This window comes from Schistocerca cancellata, chromosome 7 (genome assembly GCF_023864275.1).
Source record: "Schistocerca cancellata isolate TAMUIC-IGC-003103 chromosome 7, iqSchCanc2.1, whole genome shotgun sequence".
Taxonomy (NCBI): Eukaryota; Metazoa; Arthropoda; class Insecta; order Orthoptera; family Acrididae; genus Schistocerca; species Schistocerca cancellata.
The window spans coordinates 86,046,648-86,070,865 of record NC_064632.1 but is presented as its reverse complement, the minus strand read 5'-3'; the positions used below and the strand labels follow the sequence as shown (position 1 = coordinate 86,070,865).

General features: G+C 42.9%; 1 protein-coding gene across 1 annotated transcript in view; it reads left to right on the top strand.

Moving 5' to 3' along the window:
• The window catches only part of LOC126092652 (dynein axonemal heavy chain 1-like), an 894,951-nt gene that overhangs the window by 157,468 nt on the left and 713,265 nt on the right, over window positions 1-24,218 (top strand). The window contains exons 13-14 of the mRNA XM_049908374.1: window positions 2,240-2,372; window positions 17,059-17,286. Of these exons, the coding sequence (XP_049764331.1) occupies window positions 2,240-2,372; window positions 17,059-17,286 (361 nt within the window). The remainder of the gene's footprint in view (window positions 1-2,239; window positions 2,373-17,058; window positions 17,287-24,218) is intronic.

Sequence of the window (24,218 nt, the reverse complement as noted above, 5' to 3'; positions counted from 1 at the left end):
CCTTTGTCAACAATACACACACACACACACACACACACACACACACACACACACACACACACACACACAGGCGCACGTGTGCAAACGCGCAGCTCGCTCACAACTGAAGTTTCAGAAAACTAAACCCACACAGTCTAATGCGACTCAGCAGTGTCTGAGACTGCAGTTGTTGAGCGAGTTGTGTGTGTGTGTGTGTGTGTGTGTGTGTGTGTGTGTGTGTGTGTTGTTGACAAAGGCATTAATGGCCGAAAGCTATAATTGTGTGAATATTTTTGTTGTGTCTATTGCGACTCAGCATGTCCGCTATATGGTGAGTGGCAACTTTCCTTCTCTAATATTGTTACATTCCATGCTGGATTTTCCGTTGTTCAATATTTCAAACACAAACATGCTTTTAAGCATAGTAGCTAGTAGCATACTAGCTCCCTCATCAAATACACATAAATCTCTTTATCTTATGTTATTTGCAGCTTTCCCCATTGTTACCCAACTTCTGCAAATTAGGCACAAATGCCTTTGCTGATCCACATTTGTTAATGCTCTCTTATTCTTGTGTCAACATCACATTTGAATGTTTATTTCCACGACTTTCGTGTATCCCGTATTACATATGTATAACAACGAAAATAATTACTGACAATACAGTGTAAATGGATAGATAAAAAAATCTACTCACCAGGAGGCGGCAGGAGAAAACACAAACAAAAATGTTTAACTTTTACAAGGTTTTGGAGTCAGTGGCTCCTTCGACTGGCATAAGATTTCCAGGTGAAGGAAGAGGGGCAAAGGAAAAGGATTGGAGAGGTTTAGTGAAACAGTTCAGAAAAGCCAACCAGAATCCTAGCTCAGGGGAGAGTTACTGGATGGTAAGTTTCCCCTGACCCAGGATTCTAGGTGACTTTTGTGAACTGTACCCCTTTCCCTAAACCTTTCCAGTCCTTTTTCTTCACTTCCCCTTCCTTCCCCTTCAACTATCTGTCAGAAGAAGGAGCCACTGGCTCCAAAAGCTTGTAAAAGTTAAACCTTTTTGTGTGTGCGTTCTCCTGTTGCTGCTTGGTGAGTAGATTTTTGATCTATCCATTTACATTGTACAAATATTATGAGAAGGAAAGTTGCTACTCACCGTATAGCAGAGATTCTAAGATGCAGATAGGCACAACAAAAAGACTCACACAATTAAAGCTTTTGGCCATTAAGGCCTTCGTCAACAATAGACATGCACTACATACACACGCACGAGCGCACCCACACCCACCCACCCACACACACACACACACACACACACACACACACACACACACACACACCACACCACACTCACACATATACACACACCACACTCACACAAGCCCAACTCACACATACACACACATACACACACACCACACTCACACAAGCCCAACTCGCACACTGCCCGGTTTCAGTTGCCTGAGACTGCAGTTATGCGTGTGAGTTGTGTTTGCGCACCGCGCGCTGCGCGCGCGTGTGTGTGTGTGTGCGCGCGCGCTCATGTGTGTGTATGTACGTGCATGTCTTGTTGACGAAGGCCTTAATGGCCGAAATCTTTAATTGTGAGAGTATTTTTGTTGTGCCTATCTGTGACTCAGCATCTTGTACTCTTAAAAGATGGGACCACGTAATTCACTATATTAACACACAAATTATTTGTTGCACTTTTTAAGGGCAGATTGTTTGCCCTCTACAAAATAGGCGATACTAGCTTTTGGTCTCTGTCTGTTAGGGTCTTTTTAAGACTGCTGTTCTTATACTGTGTTACATGGCTGTGAGTGTGACAGCCCACATTGATACAGCAACAAATTGAGCAACTACATTCACAGTGTGATCGATGGGATGTCTGTCTGTATATGATAACTCCTTTCTCCCATTCTGTCACTTTCTATGTGGACATGTCTTATTGCATTGGTTCTCTACAACTGAGTGGTGCTTACACGCAGTCACCAGTCACCAACCCATTCAGCCCCCTCCCCACACGCCATACACACATACACCCCTTCATCGCAATGGCAAATGTCGATGGTGGAGGAACACATGACAACCTGGTACCTGTTCTACATCATACATATGCAGTCTTAAGGATGTGATTAATATCTTGTCCAGTAAGTTACTAATGTTTTCATATTTATCCGATGATTCACCTAGGCTGGATTGATTTGCTCTAACCCGCTCCCCCCCCCCCCTTCCCTCTGTTTTTAATGTTGTGTGTGCTCTATAATTGCAGAGAATGGATGTATCTGGAACCAATATTTACGAGTGAGGATATAAATCGACAGCTACCTGTTGAAAGCAAGAAGTATAACACCATGGATCGAAACTGGAAAAGGATTATGAAAGGTGCATTTGACAACCCTAAGGTAATTTGTAAAGAAAAATGTTAAGAAGTAAAGTGCACACACACTCTCTCCCTCCCTCTCTCTCTCTCTCTCTCTCTCTCTCTCTCTCTCTCTCTCACACACACACACACACACACACACAATGCTGTGACTTACCAAACCAGAAAGCGCTGGTAGATAGACACAATAAAAAACACACAAATTTCAAGCTTTTGCAACCCACGGTTGCTTCATCAGAAAAGAGGGAAGGAGAGGGAAAGACGAAAGGATGTGGGTTTTAAGGAAGAGGGTAAGGAGTCATTCCAGTCCCGGGAGCGGAAAGTCTTACCTTAAGGGGAAAAAGGGACAGGTATACACTCACACACACACACACACACACACACATATCCATCCACACATATACAGACACAAGCAGACGTATGTAAAGGCAAAGAGTTTGGGCAGAGATGTCAGTCGAGGCGGAAGTACAGAGGCAAAGATGTTGAGCGACAAGTGATGTACGAGGGGTGGCAACTTGAAATTAGGGGAGGTTGAGGCCTGGTGGGTAATGGGAAGAGAGGATATATTGAAGGGCAAGTTCCCATCTCCGGAGTTCTGATAGGTTGGTGTCTGTGGGAAGTATCCAGATGTCCCAGACGGTGTAATACTGTGCCAAGATGTGCTGGCGGTGCACCAAGGCATGTTTAGCCACAGGGTGATCCTCAGTACCAACAAACACTGTCTGCCTGTGTCTGTTCATGCGAATGGACAGTTTGTTGCTGGTCATTCCCACATAGAAGGCTTCACAGTGTAGGCAGGTCAGTTGGTAAATCACGTGGGTGCTTTCACACGTGGCTCTGCCTTTGATCGTGTACACCTTCCGGGTTACAGGACTGGAGTAGGTGGTGGTGAGAGGGTGCAAGGGACAGGTTTTACACCGGGGGCGGTTACAAGGGTAGGAGCCAGAGGGTAGGGAAGGTGGTTTGGGGATTTCATAGGGATGAACGATGAGGTTATGAATGTTAGGTGGACGGCAGAAAGACACTCTTGGTGGAGTGGGGAGGATTTCATGAAGGATGGATCTCATTTCAGGGCAGGATTGGAGGAAGTCGTATCCCTGCTGGAGAGCCACATTCAGAGTCTGATCCAGTCCCGGAAAGTATCCTGTCACAAGTGGGGCACTTTTGGGGTTCTTCTGTGGGAGGTTCTGGGTTTGAGGGGATCAGGAAGTGGCTCTGGTTATTTGCTTCAGTACCAGGTCGAGAAGGTAGTTATGGGATGAGAAAGCTGTTTTCAGGTTGTTGGTGCAATGGTTCAGGGATTTGGGACTGGAGCAGATTCGTTTGCCACGAAGACCTAAGCTGTAGGGAAGGGACCGTTTGATATGGAATGGGTGGCAGCTGTCATAATGGAGGTACTGTTGCTTGGTGGGTTTGATGTGGACGGATGTGTGAAGCTGGCCATTGGACACATGGAGGTCAATGTCAAGGAAAGTGGCATGGGATTTGGAGTAGGACCAGGTGAATCTGATGGAACTAAAGGAGTTGAGGTTGGAGAGGAAATTCTGGAGTTCTTCTTCTCTGTGAGTCCAGATCATGAAGATGTCATCAATAAATCTGTACCAAACTTTGGGTTGGCAGGCTTGGGTAACCAAGAAGCAACCTATAAATAGGCTGGCGTACGAGGGGGCCATCCTGGTAGCCATGGCTGTTCCCTTTAATTGTTGGTATGTCTGGCCTTCAAAAGTGAAGTAGTTATGAGTTTGGATGAAGCTGGCTAAGGTAATGAGGAAAGAGGTTTTAGGTAGGGTGGTAGGTGATCGGCGTGAAAGGGAGTGCTCCATCGCAGCGAGGCCTTGGACGTGCAGGATATTTGTGTATAGGGAAGTGTCATCAATGGTTACAAGGATGGTTTCCGGGGGTAACAGATTGGGTAAGGATTCCAGGCGTTCAAGAAAGTGGTTGGTATCTTTGATGAAGAATGGAGACTGCATGTAATGGGTTGAAGGTGTTGATCTACGTAGGCAGAGATACGTTCTGTGGGGGCTTGGTAACCAGCTACAATGGGGCGGCCGGGATGTTTGGGTACTGTACTTCCGCCTCGACTGACATCTCTGCCCAAACTCTTTTCCTTTACATATGTCTGCTTGTGTCTGTATATGTGCGGATGGATATGTGTGTGTGTGTGCGAGTGTATACCTGTCCCTTTTTCCCCTTAAGGTAAGTCTTTCCGCTCCCAGGATTGCAATGACTCCTTACCCTCTCCCTTAAAACCCACATCCTTTCGTCTTTCCCTCTCCTTCCCTCTTTCCTGATGAAGCAACCATGGGTTGCGAAAGCTTGAAATTTGTGTGTGTGTTTGTGTGTTTTTTATTGTGTCTATCTACCAGCACTTTCTCGTTTGGTAAGTCACAGCATCTTTTTTTAATGTATTTTTCCCATGTGGAATGTTTCTTTCTATTTTTATATATTTGGATATGGAATAATTTAAGCCATCCTTCTCACAGAATACATTACATTTATCAGAAAACAAGATGAGAAAACTTACATGTGTAAAGAATATTATGTAGATAAGTGGCTAAACAGGTTGGTAGAATATTGTCCAATAAGTCTGCGTCTCATTCTCTTATTTCAATTGAAACCACACCAAAGATCTTCTAAAGCCTGGTGTTTGTTCAAAGGTCAATTGTTGTTTGATACTGTTGCATATTTTGGACTGTTCTTTTCCCTCATTCATACAATCTCAGATGTTTAAAGTATGTTTTGTTTTAAATCAAATTTATTAATGTGTTTTCTATATGTATTTCCCTTCTCCTGATAAATTGACAACACTTCTCTACTGCAAGTAGCCATGTCAACCAATTTAGTGAGTCCTCCATATTCGTCACAACATATTACTACAGCCTAAAGTAATATCAATAGGAAATAGGAGTCACAAGCAATACATAACACCTGGTTTCATAATCTACATAAATCAAAAAACAATTTAAATGTAGGTGTGATTGCATGTGTGTGAGGAGAGCTTCTAATTTCTGTGAGTGTCTGTGACCATAGAGTGATAAAAATGGAGTGCACATATAATTCTGTTAAATGTTAACTGATCATTGAAGGAACACAATAGTTCGGAAAAATCAAAATATCCACGGGTATGCTGCCGGTCTATAGTGTCCAACGGGCACAATATTTCGGCGATCAAACATGTCGCCATCATCAGGTGAACTGACGGACTGAGCTCCTGTGAACGTACCGGCACGGAGATCCGTACGCTATGGCTGCTCAGAGGGAACTGGGTTCGGTCGCGGCGGCGGCCGATTTAAATACCCTCCGCCCGCGGCGCGCTCCCTCCGCCGTCCGCGCCCAGCGCCACGGTCGCGCGGTGGAACAGCTTGCGACGGCGTCTGAGATGACGTCGGTGTGATGGTTCTGTCCGCCGTGGTCGTCACAACTATACGTCTGCTCGATTTACTCTTGATTAACCCGATCGCTGGTTCCCAAGCCTTGCTAAGATTATAGCCACAGTCCCGGTTTATGAGGTCGTCATTGGTGCGAATTTCGATGGCCTCTCTAACAACGCTGTCCCAGTATCTCGACGTCTGTACCAGAATCCTCGTGCGGTCATACTCCATGGCGTGATTTTCCGACAAACAATGTTCAGCGACCGCCGACTTGCTCGGATACATCAGTCGAGTGTGCCTCTGGTGTTCACGGCATCGATCCTCGACGGTACGCATCGTCTGACCAATATACGACTTGCCACATTGACACGGAATCTGGTACACGCCGGCCTTCCTCAAACCGAGGTCATCTTTGGCGCTCCCCACCAGTGCACGAGTTTTATTTGGAGGACAAAACACAGTTCCGACCCGGTGTTTCTTCAGAATGCGGGCGATTTTCCCCGAGAGTGCGCCTGTGTATGGAATAAATGCAGTGCCTACCTCCTCCCTCGTGACTTCATCCATCTCAACAGGTTGTGCTGCAGTGGTTGGGCGGAGAGCACGTTGAATCTGCCACTCTGAGTACCCATTTTTTCGAAATACAGTTCTCAGATGTTCCAATTCCTGGGGTATTTCGAAAAAATGGGTACTCAGAGTGGCAGATTCAACGTGCTCTCCGCCCAACCACTGCAGCACAACCTGTTGAGATGGATGAAGTCACGAGGGAGGAGGTAGGCACTGCATTTATTCCATACACAGGCGCACTCTCGGGGAAAATCGCCCGCATTCTGAAGAAACACCGGGTCGGAACTGTGTTTTGTCCTCCAAATAAAACTCGTGCACTGGTGGGGAGCGCCAAAGATGACCTCGGTTTGAGGAAGGCCGGCGTGTACCAGATTCCGTGTCAATGTGGCAAGTCGTATATTGGTCAGACGATGCGTACCGTCGAGGATCGATGCCGTGAACACCAGAGGCACACTCGACTGATGTATCCGAGCAAGTCGGCGGTCGCTGAACATTGTTTGTCGGAAAATCACGCCATGGAGTATGACCGCACGAGGATTCTGGTACAGACGTCGAGATACTGGGACAGCGTTGTTAGAGAGGCCATCGAAATTCGCACCAATGACGACCTCATAAACCGGGACTGTGGCTATAATCTTAGCAAGGCTTGGGAACCAGCGATCGGGTTAATCAAGAGTAAATCGAGCAGACGTATAGTTGTGACGACCACGGCGGACAGAACCATCACACCGACGTCATCTCAGACGCCGTCGCAAGCTGTTCCACCGCGCGACCGTGGCGCTGGGCGCGGACGGCGGAGGGAGCGCGCCGCGGGCGGAGGGTATTTAAATCGGCCGCCGCCGCGACCGAACCCAGTTCCCTCTGAGCAGCCATAGCGTACGGATCTCCGTGCCGGTACGTTCACAGGAGCTCAGTCCGTCAGTTCACCTGATGATGGCGACATGTTTGATCGCCGAAATATTGTGCCCGTTGGACACTATAGACCGGCAGCATACCCGTGGATATTTTGATTATCAAATACGCCGGGAGAAACTCAAGAATCACAGTTCGGAAAAAGTTTGCTGCAGCTTCAGCTAAAACAACAAGGATGAGACGTAGCACTGTTAGACCATGACGTACCAGCCCAATAAGCTCTTTTCCAAGTCACTGACACCAGTCCAGAAATCCATAGTACATGTATTATGAGCATATTTCTTGAGGTGTTAAATATATTTTGTAATTATTATCCTGTGGAACAAAACAATGTGCCAAATGATTTAATCAGACAATTAAAAGTTTAATAGGATATCACATTGTATAGGGTACAAATTTCTCCAAAGCAACTAACATTGTTAGTACAATATTAGGTCCGTTTAACATACAAAATTCCGCAAATACACTAAATCAGTAAACACATACAAAAACGAAACAAATATCACAAATATTGAGAATTTTTGCTATCACAGAAGCTTGCAAGAATGGCAGCAATGACTTACTATGGACTGTACTGCTGCTTTACATACCTAATTAATGTTACTTCTGTTTACCAAGCAACACAGTATCTGCACATTTGCAACTTCAAAACAAAGTTGTACACATTGCCTGTTTTTCAACACACATTTTTTTGTTTGGAGTACTTTGATGATTTTTCCTTTCTTTGTTGTCTTTTGTTCTCCGCTGTGTATTGTGTCAGTAACCTTGTATAGTGAAAAGAATAGACTGCAATAACCTTGTATAGTGAAAAGAATAGATTGCTAATAACCACATCTAGGAGGCATTGAGTCGCAGATGGGCATAACGTGTGTGACAACTGTACTTGTGTGAATGTATGTGTGTTTCTACTTCAGAAGAACGACATTGTCTGAAAGCTTAAAATATTTTAGTGTTCTTTTCATTATGCCTGTCTGTGACTCAATGCCTCCTCTGTCCTTTCCATATTTTTAGTATAAGGAAAAGGATAGACTGCTACTCACCAAATAGTGGAGACGCTGAGTTGCAGACAGGCACAACAAAAAGACTGCTGGGTCATTCCATGTCAAGTGGCCTAAGGGTCCCCACTCGACCATCTCCAATTTTGATGAAATTTTTACAGGATGTACATACAGACCTTACATGAAGCAGTGCCAAATTACAGCTTCATAAGTAGTATGGTGGGGCCACTAGCCACCTATTCGTAAAGGCTCATTTTTTGACATTGCGACTGAAATGAACAAATGATCAACTTTGTTTTACCATTGTTCAGGATCTAAGAGACCTGTCGTGCTGAAACTTTGTGATGCTGTTCAACTTACAATAGCTTAGTTGTAGTACACTAGGTAAAATTGTTGTAAATTCATCATAGTGTGCTATCAAAGTGGCTCATAAATCTTGTCATACTAAATTTTGGCCATAATTTATTGCCTTGTATCTACTGAAAGAGTAACTTTGTGAAGCTAATACTTTAGTTATCTGCAGCCTGCCAGCATGTCATAAAGCTCTGCAAGTGGCACCCAGATTGCTCAAATAATAACTGAGTTATCGAAGTTCAAAGTGTGCTAAAAAATTTTATCAGTCAATTTTGGCTCACTTTGAAAAGATCATACCTCAAAAGGGATAACTCAAATCTGATTTTCCTCAGATCCATTGAAAAGAGCTCACCTTGTTTGATAAGAAAAAGTTGTTTTTATTTTGGAGACTTTGTATTTAAGAGCAAATAAACTTATATTTTCATTACATTACATTTCTCGACATTGTGACTTAAATGAATAAATGATCAACTTTGATTTACCAATACTCAGGGTCTAAGAGACCTGTCGTGCTGAAACTTCATGATCCTGTTCAAATTTTTGGGTGCAATATCTTAGCTGTAAAACAAAAGGTCAAACTATGGTAAATTCATCATAGTGTGCCATCAAAGTGGCTCATAAATCTTTTTGTACCAAATTTTGACTACGATTTATTGCCTTGTATCTGCTGAAATAATAGCTTTCTGAAGCTGATACCTTAGTTATCTACAACCTGTCAGCATGTTATAAAGCTCTGCAAGTTGCATCCAGATTGCTCAAATAATAACTGAGTTATCTGAGCTCACCTTTTCTGATCAGAAAAAGTTGTTTTTACTTTGGAGGCAGACCAGTTTAGTGTCAACAATGGAGGTTGGTAACATGCTTCAACAATCAGTCTGAAGCACACTGTTGTGTAGTGAAGAGTGTTCAAATGTTGTGTGTGCCTTTTTAAATGATGTGAAGTGTGTTGTCATTACTGAATAAACATCTTTTTTCGGTAAGAAAAAATTGTTTCAAGGTAAGGGGTGACTCTTTAGAAATGTTTATCAGATTATTTAATTTTTTTCTGTTGTATTCTCAAGTAAGTTCCCATTATCTATGATTGTTTAATATTTTTCAGTTGGAAATATACACCACTTCTACTTTATCAACGGCAATTGGAAGCATAAGTTTAATTGTAGTATAATGGATATCAATGAGGTTTCAGTACCATGTGTCATTGCCCTTGCAGATAATTCTGCATGTCATCTGAAAACATACACACATCAATAAGGCATCATTCCAATCAAAGAATTTTCAGTAGAGCAACAGGAATTAATAAAGCAAAGAAGTGAGATATGTCTTACTGAAAATGGACAAATATACTTTCATCACAAAACAATACTGGTGGACAAATATGACTTTCTACAGAGATCTTGTTGTAATCCTTTTGGTGCAAAGAACCATTCTGTTAAAAAGGGTTTACGGATTGTCAGTGTGGAAACAGCAAAACAATTGCAAGCTGTGACTAAGAGCAATGTGAAACCTGGTCAGAAGGTCTGTCGAACTTGCAGAAAACAATTTTTAGCAAAGAAAGCAGGAAAATCGCAGTCAACTTCAAACCAGCAGAAGATTATGCATATCCAGAAGTATCACTCCATTCAAGTCGACTGCTTTTGGGGTCTCCCCTCTAAAATTTCAGAGAGTATCAAAAAGGGATGTGAAAGGTTACACAAAACGAAAAATAAGTGAAGCTCAAGAGGCAATTGCGAATAACATTGCTGCTGCTGGAGGATTCACCCCAAAAGATCTTCAAACACCTAGTACAAGCAAGACATGTCCTGATTGTGAAGATTATAAGTGGCTGATTAAAGAATTGGAAGAGAAGTTGCAATTGTCAAGGCAACCTGAAAAATTTGTAAATACTGACGTTAGTACCACAAAGCTGGACTATAAAAGAGACAATGCAAGAATTTGGTGTTTCAGAGAAGATGGAAAAAGCAGCTAGGAAGTTACAGGCAGAAAATGGTGTATTATCTCTGCCAAAGAACAAGTGTGGCAAGAAGATTCCAGATGCCGTAAAAGAAAGAGTTGTAACATTTTTTCAGAATGAAGAATTTAGCCAAATTTGTCCAGGTAAAAAAGACTGTGAATCAATTAGAATATAAGGAAAGAAAGTTTTGATGCAAAAGTACCTTCTTCTGAATAGTTTGAAAGAAATATTTGCTGCATATCGACTTCAGCATGGGCCTGAAGTTGGATTTTCCAAATTTTGCGAATTGAGGCCAAAATGGTGCATCACTGTGGGTGCTGCAGGAACCAACTCAGTCTGCATTTGCACTTTTCATCAAAATGTGAAACTCATGCTTGCAAGCACTCCAATTAAAGAAGATTATAAGAATTTGATTGCTAAAACAGTGTGTGATTTGAGTCCAAAGACTGCATGCTTCATCGCTGTGAAATCTGTCCGAGAAAAGAACTACTGGAACAGTTTTTAGAAAGTAGTTTTGAAGACAGTGATCCAGATGATACCATTGAGTTTGTGGGGATCAACATGTTACGTACGGTAATATTGAACCCAACATTAAGTATTCGCTTGTTTATAATGAATTAACTTTATTTTGATCATGTTGGTACAAACACATCTGCTCGAATATAGAGTTCGGAACAGACTGAGATCAACAGTTTTCAAAGAAGTTCGTTCTTAAAGATGAGGCGGTCGACTCTTGCACTCGATAACTGCCACAGAGCCCCCACCGGTAGTGCGGAGCACGGTAAGGATGATGAAAGGCATGTGTGCATTCGGCTGGCTGATGGCGCAGGTGCGCGTGACCAATTGTGTTGTGGCAGGTGCTAGTGCGAGACACTATCGGACCATTTCTCGATGTCTTGGTAGGCGTGCCCAGCGGAGGGAAGGAGGCGCGGAAGGCATCCACAGGTTGACTGTACCATGCTGCTGATGGCACGGTGGAAGCAGAAGGCGGCGGCGTGTCGGTGGGGAGAACATCATCGTGCCGAGGACATGCGGCGCAGCGGGGTTTTGATCCGATCAAAGGCGCGGAGTGCGTCGAAGATGGGAGCGATGTATTGCCAAAGTATTTGCCAGCGAGCGCCACGGTAAGTGCAATGTGTCTGGTAACAGTTTGTTATTGGCCGTATCACATAAAGGAGCAAGCTTGCTGTGGCGTAACAGGTTGTGTAAGAGATGCTGGATGAGCAACACTCGCGGTAATGATGGCGGTATAGAGGCGCTTGATGTCGCACCAGGGGAGAAAACCGCAAGCTGCACATGACTGACCTTGGGGGCGGATGATTTCGTGTTGCTGATTTCGTGGACGGTGAGTGTGTTACAGCGGTAGATGGCAGGATGTTCCAAGCGGAGTTGACAGTGTCAGTGATTTGATGTGCAAAACAGCCATGATCGAAGGTTGGGGGGCATGGCCGTGAGCCCTGTGCATGAGGCATGGCGATGGCGAGAGGTGTTGGAAGACGGACGTGGTTGGCGAAACCGTGGTCAGAGCAGGAAGGCGATGAGATGTGATGTGAACATGAAGAAGTCGAATCGGCAGATGAACTACTGGTCTGTGGCGGAGAGGCGACACAGTTCAATGGAACTAGCTGCGTGTGTGCTGTCGCTGTCGGCGCTGCGGTTGAGTCATAAGGCTGCAAGCTGCTCCTGCGAAACTACTGCACGGTCATGTGTCGGAGCGGAAAGATGCTCACTCGTCGAAGCAGAAATGGCAGATGTGTTGGTCGTACATTGCGGTGGTAGTGAAGAGGGCAGCGAAGCAAGCAGCATTGGAATGCGGCTGGTTATGCTGTGGTACAAAAACGAAGTGTCTGGAACTACCAAGGAAATGTGGTAGCGGCTTAAATAAGTTGCTTGTATCACATCAGTAATGTAGAATTTCCACTTGAGGCAGCATGATGATGACAGTTGACATCTGGGACATAGATCCATGTAGCGTGATCATCAGGGTATTTGTTGTAGCTGGTAGTAACGGCAAAGGATCGTCAGCAGTCAGAGGCAGAACAATGACAGGAGCATCTCGTTGCATGTCGTGCTCGGTCGGTGTCGGCTGCAGCATGTGTAACTGATCTTGTACCAACAAGTTGTATGTCGCAATTTTCTTATGTAGCTGTCGCAGTTGTTCAAGCGAAAATGCATCTTGTTGCATGTCGTGCTCAGTAGGTGTCGCCTGCAGCATGTCTAACTGATCTTGTACCAACAAGTTGTATGCGCAATTTGCTCACGTAGCTGTCGCAGTTGTTCAGGCGAAAATGTGTGTCGTGAAGCAGTCTGTTGTGTATCACTAAGTAAGATGGGGTCGAAATCAGAATCTGTCTCTATCAAAGGGTAACCTGGCGTACAAGACAAGGTCAGCAGCACAGTATTGACGTAACAGTTCCAGTAGAAGAGATTGTGTGTGCGATCGCGAATGTGAAACTCAGTACTTGGTGGCGGCGGTGTGAGAACATGTTCACTGGTGTATGAATCATAGATACGGCTGAAATCGTCTTCTAGGGTGGGTGAACAAGTTGCGGGCGCGATCGAGTAGTGAACGGCCGGGCGGTAAGCGTGCGTAGTGTCGGCGAGTTGTTGACAAGATGCGGGTGCAGTAGCCGTGGCGGGATCATATGTCGCACAGTTGTTTGTTCTGACTGGGTCGAGGTCAGTGAGCCAGCAGGCGGCAGCTGTGACGTCACTGTCGGTAGCGGTCGCCCAGAGTTGGTGCGGCTCGGGTGCTGCGTAGAGGGAGGCGTGGCACATGCAGTGTTGCATTGAGATACAGCCGGCGTTGTCGTCGGTGTAATTGGTGCATTGTCGTTGATCAGTAGGATGTCCTTTTTGAAATTGTTCCTGTTTTGTTGGTGACTGGCGCTGAATTAAAGCAGCTTTTGTTGTGGTGTACTTGTCACTCAAATTGTCACAGATAATGTCCGTTATTATATAATGATAGTCCTTTAGGTGCCTGAAGAGTACGAGGTATTTTTCACTGTCCTCGGTGATGCCATAAGAGGAGAATATATACTCCGCCGCCGTGAACCACATTGGAAGTTGGTCCGAGAGAAATGCTGGTAGTTGAATGCTGCAAATGAGGCACAAGCGCAGAGAAGCGGCGGAAAAGTTGGCGCAAACATTCGAACTTTGGAAGACGGGCTGTGCGGAAACTGGGTCGAACGAATTTGCACGCGGCGCGGAAGATGCGGTAGCCGTGACGGGCATTGGTGAATTCGACCAGGCATGTGATTTTGCTGTAGTTCGGAGTTTGTGCGAACTGGGATTTGCAACATAGTCCGCGTTTGTTGCAGTCCATTGTTTGGCATGATTGTCCAATGTCAAAGCACTACACAAAGTTAATTCATTACACAAAAGCAAGTCAAAATTGTCCAAATAAATCGGCGAAGGAGCACTGCACTGTCCGGAAGTGAAATTACCGACGCGTTGAGCGGGTTTTGACGGATGACGTGTGCGCCTCGGTCGCATTGTCGGTGTGTGAGAAGATGACGAAAGTTACCAAAAAGCACGATTCACACAAGTGTTGGGAATTTACACACTTAATTACACTTCCTGTAAACTGCATCCAGATGCGGCGCGATGCGAAGTCGATGGACGAAGAAATCCGACAAAGGGTTGCTGCATTGTTTGTCCATGGCGATGTTCCAGCACACATTTATGGCGTCATAAGCAGCGTTCGTGAGCATCGAGGGTCACCAGTTTGGAGATTGGGATGTTACGTATGGTAATATCGAACCCAACATTAAGTATTTCCTCGTTTATAATGAATTAACTTTATTTTGATCATGTCGGTACAAACACATCTGCTCGAATACAGAGTTCGGAACACACAGAGATCAACAGTTTTCAAAGAAGTTTGTTCTTAAAGATGTGGTCGACTCTTGCAGTTGATAACCGCCACAAGTTCAAACAGTTGGTGCACACTGATAGAGATACATTAGGAACCAAACAGATGACCACCGAGGATTTTATTGAAGATCTGATTTCGAAAATTGACAGACTTTCCACTCATGTTGCAAAGTACCAGAGCAGTCACCTAAAATGGGTAAAAGAAAGCTGCAAGCCAACTGAACTGATCATATTAATGGACTTTGCTGAAAATTATTCCTTCATTGTCCAGGATGCAGCTCAAGGTTTTCACTGGAATAACAGCCAAGCAACTTTACACCCATTTGTTGTGTACTTCAGAAATAACTTGGACATCAGAGCTTCAGCTACTGTATAACAAGCAACAGCCTGAAACATGATGCAATCACTGTACATGCTTTTATAGTGAAATTAATAGAAGATCTAAAGTGTCTCTTTGGAAAAATCACACACATATACTACTTCAGTGATGGGTCAGCAGCGCAGTACAAAAAATTCAAAAATTTTCTGAATCTCTGCCACCATCAAAATGACTTTAAAATCTCATCTGAATGGGACTTTTTTGCTACAAGTCATGGAAAATCTCCATGTGATGAAATTGGAGGAACTGTAAAGTGCCTGGCAGCAACAGCAAGTCTTCAAAGACCAACTGAGGACCAGATTTTGACACCAACTGATTTGTTTAAATAGTGTACAAAGAATTCATTTTTGTTTCAAAAGAAGAAATTGAAACATTAAAAAGTGAGCAGGAAGCAAGGTTCAAAAATGACTGCACAGTATCAGGAGCAAGAGAGAATCACCATTTTGTGCCATTAAACGAAAAGCAAGTTTGTATTAGAAGAGTATCCAATGATACAAATTTTTTGTGGTGAATATTGACCAAAGTCAAGCAACAGTTTCATTCAGAAATATTACAGCCTTACAACCTGGTCAATATATTGTATATATGATGGAAAATGGTGGATTGGTGGTGTGTCTGAAGTTTAAGAAGAAGAAAATGATGTTCTAGTCAGTTTCATGCACCCCAATGGACTTGCACATTCATTGTATTGGCCAGCTGGGCAGAATGCTTGTTGGATTTCAAACCAACACATTATTTCTGTCATTCCAGCTCCATCAGCAACAAGAATGGGCAGATATTATAGCTTCTTAGAATCAACTGTAATTGCTATTAGTAACAAATTTCAGCAAATGAATTAATAAGAACTGAAATATTTGGCTTGGGAACCAGAAAGAGTATGACTGACACATGTATTTTTTAATGTAATATAAATGTAAGTTTATTTGGTATGACAAGATTTATGGGCCACTTTGATAGCACACTATGATGAATTTACCATAGTTTGACCTTTAGTTTTACAGCTAAGATATTGTACCCAAAAATTTTAACATGATCACGAAGTTTCAGCATGACAGGTCTCTTAGATCCTGAGTAATGGTAAATCAAAGTTGATCATTTATTCATTTATGTCGCAATATTGAGAAATGTAATGTAATGAAAGTATAAGTTTATTTGCTCTTAAATATAAAGTCTCCAAAATAAAAACAACTTTTTCTTATCAAACAAGGTGAGCTCTTTTCAATGGAGCTGAGGAAAATCAAATTTGAGTGATCCCTTTTGAGTTATGACCTTTTCAAAGTGAGCCAAAATTGACTGATAAAATTTTTTAGCACACTTTGAACTTCGATAACTCAGTTATTATTTGAGCAATCTGGGTGCCACTTGCAGAGCTTTATGGCATGCTGGCAGGCTGCAGATAACTAAAGTATTAGCTTCACAAAGTTACTCTTTCAGTAGATACAAGGCAATAAATTATAGCCAAAATTTAGTACGACAAGATTTATGAGCCACTTTGATAGCACACTATGATGAATTTACAATAGTTTGACCTAGTGTACTACAACTAAGCTATTGTACCCAAAAAGTTGAACAGCATCACAAAGTTTCAGCACAACAGGTCTCTTAGATCCTGAAGAATGGTAAAACAAAATTGATTATTTATTCATTTCAGTCGCAATGTCAAAAAATGAGCCTTTACGAAAAGGTGGCGGCTAGTGGCCCCACCATACTACTTATGAAGCTGTAATTTGGCACTGCTTCATGTATGGTCTATATGTACATCCTGCAAAAATTTCATAAAAATTGGAGATGGTCAAGAGGGGAGCTTGTCCAAATTTAGGCCACTTGACATGGATTGACCCTGCTACACAAGAACTTTCACCAGAATGGCTTCTTCTGTGTTAGTCAACATACACACATACACATTGATGCAAATGCAACTCACACTCTCATGACTATGGTATGGCCTAAGGTGCCAGAGACAGTGGTCATGTGAGTGTGAGTTGTGTTTGCTTAGTGTGTGTGTGTGTGTGTGTGTGTGTGTGTGTGTGTGTGTGTTGTCTTGGCTTGTCTTATACAGAAGAAGGCCTTAAGCTGAAAGCTTCTTTGTGTAGCAGTCTCTTTGTAGTGCCTCTTCGCGACTCAGCATCCCCACAATAGGGTCAGTAGCAATAAATCCTTTTCGTAATACTGTCATTGTTGCATCCTTGATTTTCCATTGTTTGAGCTTTCCATATTGTTGTTATTCCATCCTGGACTTTCTATTGTTTGATTTAACCTTAGATAGTGGTTTATGGTTTCGATAAAATAATTTGTTTCAGATTATGGAATATTGTCCTGACAAAAAGCTACTCACTAGCTTGCGAGAATGCAATTATCTCCTTGAGCAAGTTCAGAAGGGACTGTCTGACTACCTGGAAACAAAACGGTCTGTTTTCCCACGATTCTACTTTTTGAGTGATGATGAGTTACTGGAGATCCTTGCTCAAGCAAGAAATCCAACTGCTGTGCAACCTCACTTACGTAAATGCTTTGAAAATATTGCAAAGGTAACATAATTATCATTTCCGCTATACAGGCAGTAGTGAATAGAATATTTACATTTAAATTTCAAATTTCGAACTGTATTAGATATTCTAGTTCTTTTTATAATCAATCATGTTATGCATAAAATACCTGTCTGCTACAGTGCAGTCTTGTACTGTTTATTGTAAGTTTTGGCGTGATTTTGTTTTGCACACATTGCAGGGGAATATATGAAAGCATGTCAAGAAAACAAATAAAAATAATGTAAGTAGAAGATAGATTGCTATTTATCATAAAGATGACAGGCACAGACCAGCACAGTTGAAAGACACTGACACATTAGCTTTCAGCCACAGCCTTCATCATAAAAAGAAAAACACACACACATTCCTTCAGGCCGGTATTACACTATCAAATTTCTTTGTCCAATATCTTTGTCCAATATATTTGTCAAAGATATTTGATAGTGTAATAGGGACTTTGTCAAATGTCGTCCAATATTTGATCAAATCTAGGGCCTCGCTGTATATTTGATCAAAGAAACCGCTTGTCTTCTGTTCACTGTAATGTGACATGTTACCATATGGAGCGCTAGCATCGCTGCAGCGTTCTGTTGTCTGTAGTGTTTTTATAACCATTGCCGGTAAATGCAGTTGGTGTGTGCCGACAACTACAAAATTAATAAAGATGTCTGAAGCTGATGAGGCGCTTTACAACGTGAGGCACCCTGAATACAAAAATAGATTAAGAAGCTGACCAGAACTGAACTGACCTGACCTGACCTGACCTAACCTAACCTAACCTAACATAACATAACATAACATAACCCTCTCCTGTAGCAAGGAATCGGAGTGTTACAGCGAGCCTGTCTTCTGAAGATGTAGCAGTTCTTAAGTGAATATTGTGCTATGTGATATGAGGATACGTTTCATTGAGCACATACAGAAATGTATGCTCATCCATTCTTAAGTAATTGATGTACGACTTGATGTCTTCCACTGTAAGCTCACGTAACAAGTTTTGTTGAATGCTTTTATCGTGTCGTCGTAAAACCCACGGCTTCACCCAGATTAGATTAGTTTTTCGTTCCATAGATCCGTGCTGAGGAGATCCTCATGGATGTGGAAAATGTCGATTTTTTTAAAGCTGAAATAACAATACTAATAGTATGAATAAATACAATACACCATTTGTTTCTATTAAAAATTTCGCCAATGGAGTAGAAGGAGTTGGCTAGTAGTAAGTTTTTCAGGCTCCTTTTAAACTGATCTTTATTTCTAACTAAATTTTTTGTGTTTCCTGGCAAATTATTGAAGATGAGTGTTCCTGAGTAGTGGACCCCTTTTTGAACTATAGTAAGTGCTTTTAAGTCCTTGTGCAGATCATGTTTGAACTGAGTTGTTTGTTGGAAAAAGAGATATATTATTTATGACAAATTTCATTAAGAAGTAAATATACTGAGAGGCAGTAGTTAGTATATCCAGTTCTTTGAAGAGGTTTCTGTAGGACGTCTGTGAATTTACTCCACAAATAATACGTATTACACGCTTTTGGACTCTGAAAACTTTTGTTTGACTTCAAGATTTACCCCAAAATAATATCCCATATGGCATTATGGAATGAAAGTAGGCAAAGTATGCAAGCTTTTTCATTTTTATGTTGCCTATGTCTGCTAACACTCGAATTGCAAATACAGATTTGTTAAGGCCTTTCTGCAGTACTGTGGTGTGCTCCTCCCAACTGAATTTATTATCAAGTTGTAATCCCAGGACTTTAAGACTGTCAACCTCGTATGTATGGTTCTATTTTTCCCCCACTTCTTTTCCGCATGTGCACACAATGCAATTGGGGTACGTACAACTGCTGCGGTTAATAACAAGTTGTTGTCAGCCATCTTGAACTTTGACGAAAAATTTGATGACAGTGTAATACCCCTTCTAGCGCTACGTCAAAGATCTTTGTCAAATATATTGGACGGAATATTGGATCACATCTTTGATCAAATCTTTGACAAAGAAATTTGATAGTGTAATACCGGCCTCACACAAGCAAGCACACCTCACGCACTACGATCTCGGGCACCTCAGGCCAGATTGCCGGAGTGGCAACTGTTGCGTTGAGCAAAAACAGCAATCGGAAGTGGGACAGGGAAGAAAAGGGAGGGATGGCAGAGTATGGGTGGGGGAAGAGAAGATTGCTGTCTGGTGGAACATGCAGAGAATACTGTAGAAAGTGTCAGGACAAGTCTCAGACAGCATTGGGTGGCTGTGGGGGAGGGGGGAGGGAAAAGGGGGGGGGGGCTGAAAGGGAGAGGAGCGGAGAGGGGAAACGCAACTACTTCTCCTTTTAAGGGAAGTTATACAAACAACTACATGGCACAGCTATCAGCACCCGCATGGCACCCCCCTATGCCAACCTATTTATGGTCCATGTAGAGGAAACCTTCTAGACTCCTCAAACCCCGAACCCCTGGTCTGGTTCGTATTCATTGATAGTATCTTCATGATCTGAACTCAGGGCCAAGGCACCATACCCTCATTCCTTCACGACCTCAACCCATTCTCTCCCATCCATTTCACCTTGTCTAACTTATCATCTCAGCACCACAGCATGCCATCTTCCTGCACATTGCTATCCTCCTCTCTGATGGCTCCATCCACACCTATGTCCATATTAAACCCACCAACCACCAACAGTACCTGCATTTTGACAGCTGCCATCTCTACCACACCAAAAAATCATTCTGATACATCCTGGTCACCTAAGGAGACAGCTTATGTGCAGTGACAAGAGCTCAAGAGCTCCCTGCCCTGGTATGCTGACGTTCTGTCAAGGCCTTCAGACACAGCCACTGTTCCCTAGACATAGTTCACAGATTTCCTGTGCCATATCCCCACACATCCCCAATCCTACCCACAAGAACCAGCTACAAAGGAGTGCCCCCTTTGTCACCCAGTACCTCGTCGGGCTGGAACAGATGAATCACATCCTTCATCAGGGCTTTGATTATCTATCATCATGCCCTGAAATGGGGGACATTGTACCAAAAATCCTTCACAGTTCTGATTATTGCTGAGACCTGTTTCACTATTTTCATCTGTGAAATAAATACTTTGAGCTTAGTAGCCCTTTAGATGATATTTTAAACAGGTACAAATTGTAAGAGTTATTTTCAACAAAGCTGTTTTGTATTTCAAGAAGTTGTGACTTCTGTAAAGATTGTTGTGCGCCCTTAATTACTCTTGCTGTTTCTTTCCTTTGCATTTTAAATTCATGAAGGTGCTCTATCTTCCCAGAACGTTTTCATTTTTTCCACTGCTGTTCTTTCTGCAACTGCTTTTTCACATGTTTCATTCCACCGGACTTTTTTCTTCTTCATTTTTGTTGATTCAAAGACTGATTTCTTTGGCTAATTCTTCCCATTTCTCTGTTGTAGATATTTTAATTTTTCTTGAAAACGTTTTGATGTCTTCTTTGTGTTGTTGATCCTGATTTTGTTATATTTAATCAATTTTCCTATCTTTTTTTGGTTTTTATTGGGGAGAAGTTTGTTTAATTTTAGACAGGTAATGATCAGAGTCAAATTCCATATCTCTTATTACTTTTAGTTTCATGATTTCTTGAATATTGCTTTGGGAAATAGTCATGTGATATAGCTTTAACTCCCTTAGCATTGTATTTGGAGATATCCTTGTTTATGTTTTGCTTGGCAGTTTTTTGAAGGAAGTTGACATCAACTTCAGCTCAAAATTTTTACAAAGATTAACTAGACTTTTGACATGTTTGTTCTTTCTTTTATGGGTAGGATATTCTCCTCCTATTTTTTGAAAAGTTTTTTCCCTCCCAATTTGCGCGTTCAAAACCCCCTGTTGTATCAAAACATTCCAAAAGTTCCCAGAATGTTTCTACTTTCCTCGGATTTTTCTTATTGTCATCATTAATTGGAGCATGGCAATCATTGCGTTTCACTGTGAGAAGAGTCTTTCTGGATTGGATTTGAATTCTATAGCATTATCTACTAAATTTTTATGAATATAGGAGGCAGTACCGAGTATTAGCATGCCTGTCATAATTTTTATTCCTGGTTCACCCTTAAAAATTCTGTGGTTTTTGGTTTCTGTAAAATTTCCATCTAAAACTCTTGTATCTTGTACTGCATGATTTTGTATTTCATGTTTCTCTAAGAGAATTTCAAGTTCTTTCTATTTACTAATTTTTAGTAATGAGTTTACATTCAAGGTGCCTGTCAAGAATTTCCTATCAAACTCGAGTTTCTAAGGATACCAAGGATGCTCCGACTTAACAGCAGATTTTTGGACTCCCCAGAATTCTATTCCCGATGCATTGCAAAAAGCAATGGTGGATTCCTCTTTAGAGTTACCACCTGGGCTAGTGCTTACTTTTAGCAAACTTTCCAGTCTGCAGTTGAAATTGTTCATTGTGCATGGTAGGAAATAAGTTCCAAGAGAAGATCAGATTGTTGATCTGGAATGATTACACAGGCCAACAATGGAAAAACGTTTTTGGTGAAAATACCTTATTCTTATTTTTTAGGGTGGGAAATCCAAATATGATACTTAAAAAACTGTATAACCCACGATTTCTTCACATTTTACAATTAAATTTATTAAATTAAGCGATTTTTTAAAGAATTTAACAGCTTTTATATAGTTAAAATAATTTAAAAATGAGGTGTTGTGGCGTCGATAGATCGTATCGACCACGAAACTTAATATCTGTGAACTCTTAAGTGCTCTGTCAAGCCTCCATCTTTATCTTAGTCAGTTCTTTGTTATACTTCATTCTTTATGGACGCAGTGTCAAGTGTAAATATAAACGAGCTACGACATGTATGGGAATTGAGTTTTCTATATCCCGATTACTGGTCCCGTTCCAATAGTGCTGACCCTGCAGTTTGTTCGTGTTTTGTGTCTTCCGCGCAGGTTATACGCAACAGGTTATATGCACTATGCAATGACCACACCAAACAATGCCTTGTTCAATGATGTGGAAGCACAACTCCTTTCACAGAGTTTCTTCGCCAACGGCGTATTCATCATTTATGCACAGTAATTCGCGTTCTCAGCCAACGCCATGTGCTAACCTCATTAGTTTTCAACGGTTGACAACTACGCCATTAGAGTGAACGATGGACTCAGGCTTCACGTCACCGGATTATGCCCATCTGATGGTGAAATGTGAACTGAACAATATTTCGAATTGTGTCTCTTCAAACTGAGTATTTCAAGAACAAAGTGATCTCCATTCGAACATGTGTTTAGCCACCTACCGGCATGCTACATCAGTTACTGTCAGGGCACGTGCAACGCCGTCATTACTACAAACCGCGCCAGATACGTTTTGTGCACGTGGTGTTCCAGTTGTGTCCAATTCACATTTACATGTACAATTCAGTGTGCCGCATAACATGGACCCCTTACCTTGCCTCAGTGGCCTGCCACATGCAATACAGGCATGTTATGCATCAGATAGTTTCCACACAGGTGGCATTCTCAACCCCCCCCCCCCCCCCCCCACTTGCGGGGTCCCCATTTCCTGTCGCTCAGCCTCCTGCCGCTTCCACAGCACCACCTTTGTCTGCTGTGGCCGGTCTCTTGCCCTGTTCCAGAAGTGGGTCGTTTCCATCCAGCACTCGTCACTCGTGGTCCAGTTTCCGGGCCCCCCTCGTGCCGTCCAGCCGCCCGTTTCCACGGTACCATCCGTGCCTGCCACGCTTTGTTTTCGTGACACACAGTCAACTATGCCAGCTGCCACTACTACAGATTTGCCCGCCTGATTTAAATCCGGGTGTACTGCGCTGGCCTCTGACTTAACCTCAGTTCAGCGGCTACCCCAGGAGACACTGAAGCCACTGTCGTCACCCCCTCCTGGCCGCCTGCTGAAGCTACTGCCCTTATAGAAGGACAACCCAGCATTGTGGTTCATGCTTGTCGAGCATCTGTTCGAATTACATCATGTGTCTGACTACAACTCAAAGTTTCTCTGGATCATCACACACCTCTATGACCACTCGGATTTGATTTGTGACCTACTCCTTTCGCCGTCGCCTGCACCAAAATACGAGTTTACAAAGAAGACTATAATGGAATGACATGCCTGCTCGCCACAAGAGTTAATAATCAAGATTCTCTATGAGGAGCACCTAGCTGTGTGGTCTGCCAGACTACCTACCGATCTAAAGATCCATCTGTTACCACACTCTTTCGAGTCCATCGCTCCTGCCTATGCATCGCTGACCAGTTGTGTTCGCTACTGTGGCAACATCAGCAGGTTCATTTCACACTGTTCATCGGCACAGCCACCCCCACATACCGACCTTCGGCCGGCAGAGGCAGGGCTCACTCCGCTGTCACCTCGTCTGCTTATCCTGGCAGCGTCGGCTCACTCTCTCCGCTGTCTGAGCACTCCAGGATCACCCGTGCACTTTACATACCAGTCTGTTTACTGGAACAAATCAATGAGGACAAGCCGCCCCCACTGTCGCAGTCTCCACATCCTCCTCACCCTTTCTGCTGGTACCACAAAGTGTTCTGCGACGATGCCAATAAGTGCAGATTGCCATGCCAACACCAAAATGCCAACCACAGGAACTAAGAGATGCCGAGTCCTGCAGGGAACCTAACAGACGTCCTCTTACATTACACTACGTTCACTCGTCGGCCCGACCGAGCGGTCGTCTCTATGTGACTGATACTGTGTCAGGTCGAGCTTTTCTGGTCAACACTGGTGCTGATGTGTCGATCATACCTATTTCGATGGCTCCATCCGCTTCTTCACAGACGAAGTCACTTCTATGAGCTGTCAACGTGTCGACGTCACCTACCTCAGGCTCAGTAAAGATTACGGTGACCTCATCTCCTTCTCTACATTTTCCATGGACGTTCTACATTGCGACATTGATGAACTGATCCTTGGTATGGATTTTTTGTCTCAT